This window comes from Helianthus annuus, chromosome 17 (assembly GCF_002127325.2).
Source record: "Helianthus annuus cultivar XRQ/B chromosome 17, HanXRQr2.0-SUNRISE, whole genome shotgun sequence".
Classification (NCBI taxonomy): domain Eukaryota; kingdom Viridiplantae; phylum Streptophyta; class Magnoliopsida; order Asterales; family Asteraceae; genus Helianthus; species Helianthus annuus.
In genome coordinates, this window is record NC_035449.2 from 13,985,556 (window position 1) to 14,000,021 (window position 14,466).

The window sequence follows — 14,466 nt, forward strand, 5'->3', positions numbered from 1 at the left end:
TCCAATTTAAATTTATTTTTATAGTTTTCAGTCGATGTAAAACATGTGTCAACATATTTATTTCGGTTGGTTGGTATACTGAACCAAATTAGATTTTGACCGAAACCCCGCAGCGTAGCGCAAGTAATCTTACTACAGTAGAAACTCTATAAAATAATACACTTGGGACCACCAAAATTTATTAATTAAAAGAGTTATTAATTAATCGATAAATTAATAATTATTAATTCATATATTAATTAATATTTTATTAATTTATAGTAGAATACTTAGTTTACAAACACCTTTCAAGCTTCCACTTAATTATTGTATACAATGCTTTTAAGATGCATTATCGTCGTCAATTTTATAGAAGTCTTTTGGAGGGTTATGAATTAGGGGTTCCAAATCCAACAAAAATAAATGTATTGGATACAATGAATCTTGCAATTTCAGCATGGACTATGGATGTTCGTGCAAATACAATTGCGAACTGCTTTCGTCATTGTAAACTTCGATCAACAGATAACATGACTTTTGAGAACTCAGATGAAGGTGGTGAAAGCACTCAAGAACTCCAGAATTTGATCAAAGAGTTGGGTTATCGCAATGCAATGGATGTCGAAGATGTTGTGACTCACCCAGAAGAAAATGTAGTTGCGCAGTTGTTGACTGATGAAGAAATTATTGAAAGCGTTATTGGAATTAATAAAGATGATATCGATGAAGAAGATGATGAAAGTTCTACAATGGAGCCCCCTTCGTGAAACGAAGCTATTAAAGCGGCAATCACATTGAACAATTTCTTGTTGAGCTATGAGAAAACAACACCAGAAGTTCTTACCATGCTAAGGAAAATTAGAGACGAGATTTAAGGGGAAATTGATTTCAACAAAAAACAAAAGACAATTGAGTCATTTTTCAAGAAACCTTCATAAATCATTCATGTAATATGCTATATATAAGGAATTATTAATTTATATTTTATATGGGGTCTAAAGAAATTATCAAAAATGTATTATCTTATAATTTTAGCGAATTATTAATTTAGCACCCTATCCTGAGTCGGGACCGGCAAAAAATATTATCTTAGAGAGTTTATTAAATAATCGAGTATTAATTTATCGAGTTTCTACTCTAGTTACTAATAAAAAAACAAACCGCACAAACTGTTTTTTAAGACCAACCCGTCTCGTGCCATCTGTATCTCAAACTCAACAAAACAAACAATTACAACTCAATAACATATTTAGTTCAATTAAAATAATCAAATAACCTTTAACTTCCTTTTCTCCTATTTATAGGTTTTTCTTTTCCCTTTGATCCGACCAAAATTAGTCCAAAAACGAATAAGGACTCTAAATTCTACTTCATGGAGGGCTTCAAGTTCGCACTCTCTTGTACACATTTGAAGTAATTCATTTCAGCCAGGGGCGGACCCACATTGGTGCCACCGGGGTCCCCGGACCCCAATCTTTTTTAAAAAAATAGTAGATTCGGTATATTAAATTGTATATGGACCCCATAAATACAATTAGGTGGACACCATAGAAATAAAAAGAAAGCTGGTGTAGTGATAAATCTCCCTCTTTTCCACCAAGAGGTCATGGGTTCAATCCTTGATAAACCCATTTTTCTTATTTTTTTTTAAATCTAGTTCAAACCTCACTTTAACTCGACCCGAACGAGGACCGACCCGAAAATGAACCCCATTGAAATAAAATCCTGGGTCCGCCACTGATTTCAGCACACATCCATGAACAGTGGAGAATAGTTGCCTTACCCCACTTCAGTTAGAAGAATTTCATTAGGTTTTTGGTCATGTTTTTCATGCTACATTTTTTTTCTAATATTCATATCACATTAATAGCCACTTAGGTTATAGCCTAGTCGTCAAAAGTTACTATCTCTTGTGTGAAGACCAAGATTCAATCATTGGGAGGTATAAGTATTTAAGAGGAAAAACTTAGCCGTTAAAAAAAAAATTCGTATCACATTATTAAACTCCCAAAGTTAATGGTGTTTTTGGTTCACTATTCGACTGGAATTAAGGCATGTTTAGTTCCTAGGTTGCATTGAATTGTAGTTTGAAATAAAATATACTTATAAGTTTTATTTAATTTAATTTAATTTTATGTTAAAGAAAGGCTTTGTAGGGTGTTTGTTCTCCATTGATCTTAAACTTTCCTTTGCAAAGAATAAAAGTAAATCCACGGTAAGTGAATATTATCAAAATAGAGATTGATTGCCGGCTAAGGCTTGGTCGGCATTTTTGCCGGCTTACCTTCCAAACTCGCGGGTTAAGCCTCCAACTTTTAGCAGGCTTACCTTCCAAATTTGTAAACAGGTGAGTCAACTTGTCTACTTTTATGAATTTTCTCTACTTGTTACACAATTGGTCATGTTGTGTGCCTGTGTATGTATGTGTATACATATATATATATATATATATATATATAGGGTAGGGATCAAGAGTGAACAATGTTAATATTGTGAACAAAAACGAACAAATCATGGCCATTGGATGAGGAGATCTTGATTTTAGGATTTAAATGATTTTTTAATTAATAAAAACAAAAAAAAACTGATTTACAAGGACACAATTGTAATTAATTGTTCTCAAAATCTATGGAAACCCGTACAAATTCTAATAATCAGTTATTGCTTCCTAGCTTCATCAAATCATCTACATATCAATATTCTCTCTCTTCATTACCCAGAAGACGAATCCACTGCATCTTCTTCGATCTCCCTCTTTCAGCGATGATTTCTGCAATCGTTCAACGGCGATTTCTGCAAGCATTATATCAAGGTATCGTTGAATAGTGTATTATTCCTGAAATCATTGTGTATACTACTTGTTTATACACACGAATCCCCTTTCTTCAAGATCTAGGGTTTAGTTTGGTATGTATAATCAGTCGTTTGGTAGTGTATTCTTTTCGATTTGGTAGTGTATTATTCTTATTTATATAGCCGATTGTAGTAATTGGGCGAATGTTATTGTATTGTTCTACCCTTATGTCTTGAAATCGTTTCACTGATTACAGAGTATATGTGTATTTGGACTGATTACAGAGTGTATCATCCTCATCTTTTGTGTATTTCTGCCAGTATTTTAAAAACTTGTAGTTTTTTTTTTGCTCAATGGATTTCATTGTGTATTAAAAATGTTTTGTTCTAAGCTTTTTAAATAATACACATGTGTAAGTGATGAAAATACACATGTGTATAAATAATACAAATGTTCTGTATTAGATTTCATTGAGATATATGTTAACTTAACAGTTATTATACACATGTGTAAGCGATGAAAATACATATGTGTATAAAAGTCGGAAAAACTGATAGCACATATTTGTAGGTGTTGCAGATGCATTGTTTTTTTTTTCACCAAGTTAAATTGTGTGCAGAAAGATGTAGTTGTAAAATACCTGAAGCGTGTTCGTCATCCACGATGCTATGAGATTGAAGCTCGCGAACTTGTTCGTTTGGATATTGGTTGGGCAACGATAGGAATGGGCTAAGGCGGAACGTGAAAAGAAGGAACAAATGGAGGTGCAAAGAAGAAGTAATAGATGTGAAATAGATAGTGGTTTATTTTGTTAACTTGCGTTGATGATGAAAGCACGCATTATACATATATGTATCACAAAAATAATACACAGATGTAATTTCCAGAACAATAAAAAATTATAACCATTAGACTTGAAGATGAGGCTGGTCCATATATTGAAATAGGAAAAAACCCTCACATGTCGATCTAATTTTGTCATGTATATTGAATTCAAAATTTTGATTGTGCATTCATTCAATTAAATTGCAAGAAAGTAGGGATTAGTTATAACTGCTTTTGATGAATCTAAATTAAATTAAATTTTGTTTATAATTAAATGAAAAAAGAACGGTTACCTAGCATGGTAACTACTTTTAGTGAATTTTAAAATTTGTTTACAATTAAAAAATTAAGTTAAATGACAATCCTACCCTTATATTTAGTGAAGAAGATCTATGGCTAGGATTTGTTCGTTTTGTTCACAAATAGGGAAATGTTCACAAATGAACCTAACCCTATATATATATATATATATATATATATATATATATATATATATATATATAGAACAAAGATCCGTTAGGAACCACCCTTTATTGCGAGAACCGCGAGAACCAGTGTGAACACAAACAGTAATACCTAAAAAATCTAAAAAACACCCAAAAATTTTTTTTTATTTTTTTTTACTATTTTTTTTGTAAAATTCTCTATATTTAGTTTACAATAAAAAAATAAAAAAATTTTCAAAAAAAAAAAAAAAATTTCCGAGTCACAGTTATCCATGCACATGTGCATTTATATCTTTTCTTTGACAAATTCCGTAATTCATTACAAATATTAGACAATTGCACTTTCATTTACACTACCACGTGTAATACACTACTTTTTACGTTAACAATATTAGAAATGCACATGTGTATCTATATGTATCAACATCAAATAAGGTGTTTTGGTACACTAATTTCTCTTATTCCATCCATAATACACAAACATGCACATGTGCATTTTTGTCATTTCTTTGACAAATTCCGTAATTCATTACAACTATTAGACAATTGCACTTTCATTTACAGTACCATGTGTAATACAATAGTTTTTACATTACCAATATTAGAAATGCACATGTGTATCTATATGTATTAACATGAAATAAGGTGTTTTGGTACACTACTTTGAATACACTTTCCCTTTCATCTATCATACCATCCATAATACACTACCATTATCTCCTACCATCCATAATACAATACCATTACCTCCTACCATCCATAATACAATACCATTACCAATATTTTCACTTTATTACATGTATGTAAACACCATTTATACCATCCAATCAACATATTACATCATAAATTGACAACTATAACCAAACCATCAACCACTAGATATAACTAACCAAAAAACATGTATATGGGCCTACTTCTCCATTCAAAATCACAAACTTTTTGTAACAAAACACGTTATATCATGGTTATACCTAATGATGCACATGTGCATTTTGAATATTGGTAATGTAAAAGTAGTGAATTATGAATGGTATTGTAAATTAAAGTGCAATTGTCTATTCCCGATAACGTATTACCGAATTTGTCGAAGTAATGATACATATGCACATGTGCATGGATAACTGTTAATCGGAAAAAAAAACGTTTTTTTTTTGGGTAACTAAATATAGCGATTTTTTAGGAAAAATATTAAAAAATAAATAAAAAAAAATTTTGAGTGCTTTTTTGATTTTTTTAGATTTTATTTTGTGTTCACATTGGTTCTCGCGGTTCTCGCAATAAGGGTGGTTCTCGCATGAACCTTACCCTATATATATATATATATATATATATATATATATATATATATATATATATATGGGAGGGTTATCTTGAGAACGCTAAATATTGCGAGAACCGTGAGAACGAATGAAAAAACCAATCAAAACCAATTTTTTTAACACAAACATCATTGTAATTGAGATACAACATCAAAAAAATGAATTTACAACATTAAATAATTCATTTCTCCTTTCAAAATTACTCTTTTTAGATTTTTTACACATGTGTAAATATAACAGATTTACACATGTGTAAATGGCAAACTTACGCATGTGTAAATTTTCTTTATTTATGAATTCACGTAAATTTAAACGTGTAATTAAATTTCTAACATTGTATTCGAATAATAATGATAAGTGTAGAAAAAAAAATTTGAATTTGAATTGTTTTTGACCAAGTTCTTGCGGTTTTTTCATTTGTTCTCACGGTTCTCACAATATTTAGCGTTCTCATTTAAACCTTCCCCTATATATATATATATATATATATATATATATATATATATATATATAGAGTAAGGTTAACATACAAAAAGCCTTATCATACATCACGTAGGAGACAATGGTAACCGTTGGATCAGGGGTATAATCACGCATGGGACCACATAATCACGCATGGGACTATAATCACGCACGTTCTATGATAATAACGCACGTTATATTTTTGTCATGTATGTTAATGTAGGTTAAGCCTTGAAGTACATTATACTTTATCTCTCTCTCTCTCTTTATATATATATATATATATATATAGGGTGAGGTTCGGGTAGAAAGTCCAAATTTCCTAAAAAGTGTAAAAAATCATAAAACACAATAATTTCAAGCAAAAAACACACCTAAAACTCACAAATAATAGAATGGATATTACTAAAACACCATATTCAAACTCTAATAGTCTATAAAAACTTCAAACGCACCATCGGATAACTATGAATATAAAACACAAAATGCTAAACAACATAAAACACAACACAAAACGCACATACATGATGTTTTAGTAATCTTCATCATATTATTTGTGGATTTTTGGTGTGTTTTATGATTGACATTATGGTGTTTTATGTCTTTTTACACTTTTTAGGAAATTTGGACTTTCTTGCCAACTCCTAGCCTATATATATATATATATATATATATATATATATATATATTAGGATGAGGATAATTACAGAACACTAACTATTGCGAGAACAAAAAGAACAACTCTAAAACACTAAATTTTGGGATTTAAGTTTCATGTTTTTTAAATTTTATGTTTCTTACATTCATATGTGTATTATATATTCATAAAAAACATATTTTTTTTTACCTACACGTAGCTTACATACATGTTGGTAATTTAACCTACACATAACCTACATATGTGTAGGTTATAGAAAAAGTGAAATTTTTCCATATTTTGTTTTGAATTCTAGTGTAAGAAACGATAAATCTTACATTAGCAAAATTTTCATTTACTTTTTAGGTTTTTAGGATTGAAAAAATAGGTGATTCATTGTGTTCTGCGTGTTCTCGCAATATTTTGTGTTCTGCATAGAACCTTCCCCTATATATATATATATATATATATATATATATATATATATAGGTAAATAGTATGGTACAAATATGGTTATCGTACATTACATACGCTATATTTTGAGCCATACACGTGTCCTGATTCATTTTCGGTTCAATAAGGTTAGATTAGACAATTAACCTAATCATCAGAGGGCAAATTCGTCTCTTTATTCATTCAGCGAGAAGTTCGTTATACTGATATCCCGGTAATTATTATTCAAATCAGTTTCAAATTTTCCATAATTCTCAATTGGCAGTTTTTGTTCATCTGTGTTAGGGTTTCATTCAATTTGTTTATTTCGATGGATCCACAGAGTAGCACTGGACGAACAGATGTTGATTTTGAAGAAAATCGACCGATCGGTGATCATGCTCAATTATCTGCTTATCAGAGAGTTTCGATTGAGGATGTTTTAAATCCGCAACGTGCAAATCCAATTCCAATTCCAAGTACAAGTCATGCAAACGAGTGTTCTAATGGTAATTATGTTTATTCAGATATCTAAATTGTTCGTATAATTGTTTTTTGTTTTAATCGTAGCAATGTTTGTTTGTTGTTGCTTTTTTTGAAGGTTGAATGTTGATTATACTTTTGTATTGAAATCAACATGCAGAAATTTCGCATGTTATTACTCTAACAATTCGCATTTGATATTATTTTTTATGCATTTTCGCATGTTATTGTATAATAAATCGCATATGTAATTCAGATTAATCCATATCATCATTTCGCATGCTTTGATCAGACGTTTCGCATGTGTTTTTTATGACGTTTTATGTTTCTGATTTTGATTCATGTAGATGAAAGGGTTTACACTCCGGAGGTTCAAGCATCAGCTACACCTGTTGTTGGAATGCAATTTATCTCTATTTAACAAGCATATGCATTTTATCAATCATATGCTAAGTTAGCTGGTTTTTCTATTCGGAAAGGTGGTGAAGTATACAGTGGTGGTATAATCAAAACTAAGTATTTTGTTTGTTCTAAAGAGGGACATAAGCCTCTGTGTATTGATGATCATTCGAAGTCAAAAAAGCAATTCAAAAAAAGGAACAGGGGGACTATTAGGACTGGATGCAAAGCTCAACTTATGATTTGCACTGTGGATGGTAGATAATATACAGTAAAGAGATTTGTTGATGGCCATAATCATAAGTTTGTATGTCAAAATGATATTCACATGCTGCCAGCTTACAGACAATTGTCAGATGTCCAGGAGGAGATGGTATGGGAACTAGGCACTTTAAACCTTGGTCCTGTCAAAGCTTTCCATATAATGAGGAAGCGTTATGGTGGTTTTGAGAACGTTGGTGCCACGGTTGATGATTGCAAAAATTTTAGGAAGCGAATAAACAACTATATAGGAGAATATGACGCTGACATGGTAATAAATAGGATGACTGACAAAAAAAAGTATTTAGCTGATTATTCATTTGAATACTCTGTTGATGATGGCAAACAGTTAACTGGTTTGTTCTGGGCTGATGGTTTATGCAAGCTTAACTATATGGAATTTGGGGATGTGATATCGTTCGATGCAACTTTCAAGACAAACAGGTAAGTGTTTCAAAGACAAACATGTTTGTTACTGATTTTCGCATGTTTGTTGCTAATGAGCGTTCAATATCGCATGTGTAGACAACAGAGTGGTGTTGAATATATCGCATGCTATATTTCTGGTTTCGCATATGATTTTTAGTAATTCGCATATCATAAACGTTATTTCGCATGTGTTGTTCAGGTACAAGATGGTGTTTGTTCCGTTCACTGGCATTGACAACCATTGTCGAAATGTAACAGTCTCAGCTGGGTTGTTGGCATCAGAGAGTATTGAAACATATAAATGGCTTCTGAATTCATTTTTAAAGTCATTTGGTCGGCAGCCAAATGTTGTAGTGACGGATCAAGACCCTGCTATGAAACAGGCTATTGAGGAGGTTTTCCCTATTAGCAGACACAGATTGTGTATGTGGCACATAATGAAAAAAGTGGCAGATAAAGTATAGCATGCAATATTTTTATGTTTTGTTGGTGTTATTTTTTTTATTTTTTTTTATTTTTTTGTTATAGTTTTTTGTTATAGGTTGATATAAAAAGCATTTATTGTTATAGGTTGGACACGAGTTGTGCAATAATGATGAGTTTAAAAGGAGGATGTGCGACATTGTTTGGACTGATTCGATTGAGCCTGAAGAATTCGGGAGACAGTGGAAGTTGGTGATGATTGAGTTCGGTCTTACTGAAAACAAATGGATTGATGATATGTTTGGGATGAGATCCATGTGGATTCCGGCTTTTTACTGGCACGAGCCAATGTCGGGTCTTATGAGAACAACTTCAAGATCAGAGAGTGAAAACCATTTTTTTTGTCAGATTGCTAATTCACAACTCACACTCGTAGAGTTTATGAATCATTTTGATGGTGCAATGGATGTACAAAGGTTCAATCATAGAAAAAATGATCATATTTCAAGATATACTGAGCCAGCTGATTGGAGTTAAACTACCTTGAAAAAAAGATGCTGCTAAGATCTACACCAGGTCTATATTTTTTGATCAGCAATTAGAGATACATAGAACAATTTCCGAATGTTTGCCGATGGACACCAAAGTTGAAGGTCCACGTATCAGAATATTGTTGAAGGACTTTAAAGCACATGGAGATGGTTTATTGGAGGTATTTTACATGTTTTTTAGACATGCGAATTTGTTACATTACACATGCGATTTTAGTTTATTTATTTACATAATTTTTTAGACATGCGAAATTGTTATGTTTCACATGCGATTTTAATTTTATTCACTTACATGATTGTTTAGACATGCGAAATTGTTATTTTATACATGCGATTTAGAATTTTATTATTATTATTTTTTTTGGTTATTGCTAGGTGTGGTTCAAGAATCTTGAAAATGATGTAACTGCACAGTGTAGCTGTTTGCGTTTTGAGCAGTATGGGCTGCTATGCAAACACATACATTTTCTTTTCAAGATGTTTGGTGTTAAAGAAATTCCAAACAAATATGTTACGGAGAGATGGACGAAGGATGTGGTGCCCAATGAGTTAAATGTGAAGTACAATCTAAATATTGGTGGTAAGGATGTGCAACACAAGGCTAAACGGATTGCTCGTGAAATCATCCACACAGGGGAGTATTTGGTTAGTAATTTGATTTCCGACCTTGATCAACTTGTCTTAGTGAGGGATCAAATGATGCAGCTTAAAGAGAGAGTTGACCAGAGTCGCATAACCAAGCAACTTGATCCAAAATTTGACCGATTTTCAAAGTTGATTGGTTATCAACAACCAGTAACTAATGCTCCCCCTACTGTTCGTGTGCCGGCTGGTATAAGAAACAAAGGCCGCGGCTCGCATAGAAGGATTAAATCTAAGAAGGAACAAATGATCAGCCGCAAAGGGAAAAGGTCAAGGACATGTAGCGTATGCAATGAAAAAGGTCATGACATTCGGACTTGCGGTGAGCTTAAACCCAAACAACAAGGTAAACAGGGAAAAAAGAAGATGAAGGGTGTCCAGATTGAAAATGGTGGGAGAGACAAAGACAATGAGGTTGAAGACGACGAAGAGGAAGATGACTTTGAAGATTACAGTAGTGATGATGGATCTGAAGAAGAAGATCAGTGGGAAGAGGTGTCTGAAGATGACGAGGATGAGTAGGTTTTTATAAATGCACATGCGAATTATACTAAACACATGCAATTTTATATTCATATGTTTACATCATTTTATCATGCGATTTATAGTTTAAAACATGCGATTTCTATAAGCTACAGTGTATAATCATTCTTACATGCGATTTCACTTTTATTACATGCGATATATGAGGTATCTTTTTGTTTTGTTATGTGACAATGATGGCTATATCATTCATTCGATTTAATATCTTATATAGCAAACATAATATGTGTTCAAAACATGTACCAAAAATATAATATTAGTTATTGTCTAACACAGCCCCAACCACAAAACGATTAAAAAATAGATTTTAGTTACTTGGAGCAAATATTTTGTCTCGTTCAGAAGAGCTGAACTCCATCTTCTCCTTCACAATCTTCAGAGCATCTGTCAGGAAAGAGAAGCTAAGTCATCAGCTTGAGATTGCCCTTTTATGTGATCCAAAGCTCTCTTTGAAGCTTGATGGTGGTTCTTGAAGTAGCTGTTCCCATACATCTTGATTTTTCTTGATTTGTTCAAGAATTTTTCCCTACACATCAAGAACCAGATGAGAAGAGGTGACATCAGTGCTTATTTATGTCAACATTCTAGTTGACAATAGCTCTTTGATAGCAATGTTTTTGATTTTTTCTGATTCTTCAGATGCCATTTTTTGTTGGTCTGTTTGTTGTGTGTCTTTATTTCGTATTATTTATCTTAATATGGAAGGTAGTTATATCTAGGTTTTTTATATTAATATAGTAAATTTATTATATAGGTAGGGTGGTAAAATTCAGTAGTATTTATTGTAAAATTCATCATTACATGTCAAATTATAGTCACATCGTTAATAAATTAAGTTTTTTTATATAAAATAATACTATTTTTAGTTTTTAAGATTGGTAGTTTGTTTTTTTTTTTTTTGCATTTTTATTACAAAGTATTTTTTAAAGTTTTTTTGCAGTGTTCTTATTCAAAATCGCACTTGATTCGAAAGAAATTCGCAAACTGTAAGAAACCAACATATAAATATCCTTTTTCTGATATCGCATGTGTAAAATTCAAAGAGTTCTTAACTTTTTTTAAATCGCATGTGCGTTATCATGAATTCGCAAACTATATGAAATCTCATAGAATACTTAACTTTTTACTGAAATCGCATGTGCATGTCATGAATTCACAAACTATATGAAATTTCAAAGAATTCTTTTTTTACTGAATTCGCATTTGCATTGTCCATGATTTCGCACATGATTTCACATTCTGCATCATCTTCTTCGATAGTCAGTCCATCCAGAATTTCTAAATTCATCAGAAGTTCATTTTCATAGAAGAATTTGGTGAATAGGAATCGATCAATTTGGTGAATAGGAATCGATCGATTTTTGATTAATTGTTATAATTTCGTTTTTGGTTTTGATTTAGGATCTTACGTTATGATTTTTGAGGTTTTGTTTGCCGTTTATCAGGTGTTTTGATCTTAAATTTGACGATTTTAACCATGGCGGTTTCTTTTTTATTAATCTTAATTTGATAAATTTGCCGTTTAAGAGAGATGATCCGACGGTTGTGGATGAAGCGTACATAATGTACGATTAGGTTATTTGCATGATAACAGGCCTCTATATCAGGGCCGGCCCAATGCTTATCAAAACCTAGGCTCGGGCCTAGGGCCTCCAAACTTTTAGGGCCTCCATTTAATATAAAAATGATATATAATATATAATTTTTTTGATTCTATAGATCTATTAACTTTGCTAGTGTAGTGGTATTAGTCCTGCCCTAGTCTTGTAAAGACCATAGCTCGAATCTCATAAGCAAAATATTTTTTTTCCTTTTGGCGCATCCTTCTGGTGACATTAAACCAAAGACTCATAAGCAATATATATTTTTTTCCTTTTGGCGCATCCTTCTAGTGACATTAAACAAAAGACTGAGATATATTAATTAAAAAAAAGTTGTAATACTATAATTATTTCAAGTATTTTTATCAAATACAAAGCAAATTAAAAAATAAAATGGATTTATATTGTGTAAAAAATAGAAAATAGGGTATTAATTAATATCTAGGTATCTAAAAACCCGATTTTCGAATACCCCATCATACCGAAACACGGTTTGGTTCCCGAAATTGGGCATTAGAAAAACGATTTTTGCACCTCTAATGTTAGTCAATAACGAAATTGGGCCTCCACTTTATAGTTTGCTTAGGGGCTTCGAAAACGTAGGAATGGCTCTGCTCTCTCTCTCTCTCTCTCTCTCTATATATATATATATATATATATATATATATATATATATATATATATATAGGGTAGGGATATGGTAAAAAGTGTCTAAAATGTAAGAAGGGTAAGAAGTGTTCTAACCATTGGATATTTGGTCTAATGGTTGAGATCAATAGGGTATAAAAATGTAAATTGTGTTTTAATAAGAGGGACCTTATGTAAAATTGAAGGGCAATAGTGTCTTTTTCAATGTTTGAAATATGGTAACCATATCATACACGACCAAAAAACTCCTACATTCACTCCTTTTTCCTTAAATATCGGAATTAATGATTCACCTTAATTGTAGGAGGTCTTTGGTTGCATATTCGTCATACATTATCATAAAGAGAACTGTAATCAGGTTCATGGCATGGTGTTTTAAAACAACTGGATAAATTGACTATGATTCAAGTCATGGTGTTTTATCTGGAGACATTGTTCATGGCGTGGTGTTTTAAACATCTATGATTCAAGTCATGGTGTTTTATCTGGAGACATTGTATAAAAATCGTAAACACCATGACTATGATTCAAGTCATGGTGTTTTATCTGGAGACATTGTTCATGGCGTGGTGTTTTAAACATCTATGATTCAAAGTCATGGTGTTTTATCTGGAGACACTGTTCATGGCGTGGTGTTTTAAACATCTATGATTCAAGTCATGGTGTTTTATCAATACACAACATTCCCAGAACATCTATGATTCAAGTCATGGTGTTTTATCAATACAAAATATTCCCAGATTTTAAAACACCATGACTATGATTCAAGTCATGGCGTTTTATCTGGAATCCAAAAAACATTGTAAATCATCAAACAAACAGACGATTCAAGTCATGGTGTTTTATCTGGAATTCGAGTCAGATAAAACACCATGACTTGAATCATAGTCAATGTCTCCAGATGTTTAAAACACCACGACATAAACAATGTCTTCAGATGTTTAAAACACCACGCCATGAACATTGTCTCCTGATAAAACACCATGACTTGAATCATAGTCAATGTCTCCAGATGTTTAAAACACCACGCCATGAACAATGTATCCAGATGTTTAAAACACCACGTCATGAACAATATATGATTAAAAGATGTTGCGATTAAAAGATGATGAAGAAGATAAAAGAATCAGATGTATAATGTTTCCTAAAAATTCTCCTAATTCAAAATTCGATTCATCCCTATAAAAACTCATCGCAAGTTTTTTTTTTTTTTTTTTTTTTTTTTTTTTTTTTTTGCCAGTTATCTTTGAAATCAATTAAATGATAAGAAAGTCAAATTACTAATATACCCTTTTGAATTAATTAGGATAAAGAACACTTGTCACTCCCAAATTATTTCTCACACTTCTTACAAAAGTCCCACTTTGTACAGGATCCTCTACCTATATATATATATATATATATAGAATTGCGCTAAAATGAGAACCACCCCGAGTTGTAAGAACCGCGAGAACCACACCATCCGGGTCGCCGTTTACCACGATTTTTTTTTTACAACTAGATGTGTGTATTATAAACACAGCCGTAAAAAAAAAAATTTAAACGCTCCCCCCCGAGGGGGTAGTTTTTTACACCACAAGTTTGGTGTAAAA

At 31.9% G+C, this 14,466-nt stretch overlaps 1 protein-coding gene across 1 annotated transcript; it reads left to right on the forward strand.

Moving 5' to 3' along the window:
- Positions 1-416: 416 nt before the first annotated feature.
- LOC110923730 lies at positions 417-746 on the forward strand. The gene has a single exon (XM_022167794.1). The coding sequence runs from the start codon at positions 417-419 to the stop codon at positions 744-746; it is 330 nt and encodes a 109-aa protein (XP_022023486.1).
- Positions 747-14,466: the final 13,720 nt, after the last annotated feature.

Bases quoted from the DNA above. Each gene is read 5' to 3' on its own strand.
- LOC110923730 (XM_022167794.1), top strand. From the start codon at position 417: ATGAATCTTGCAATTTCAGCATGGACTATGGATGTTCGTGCAAATACA.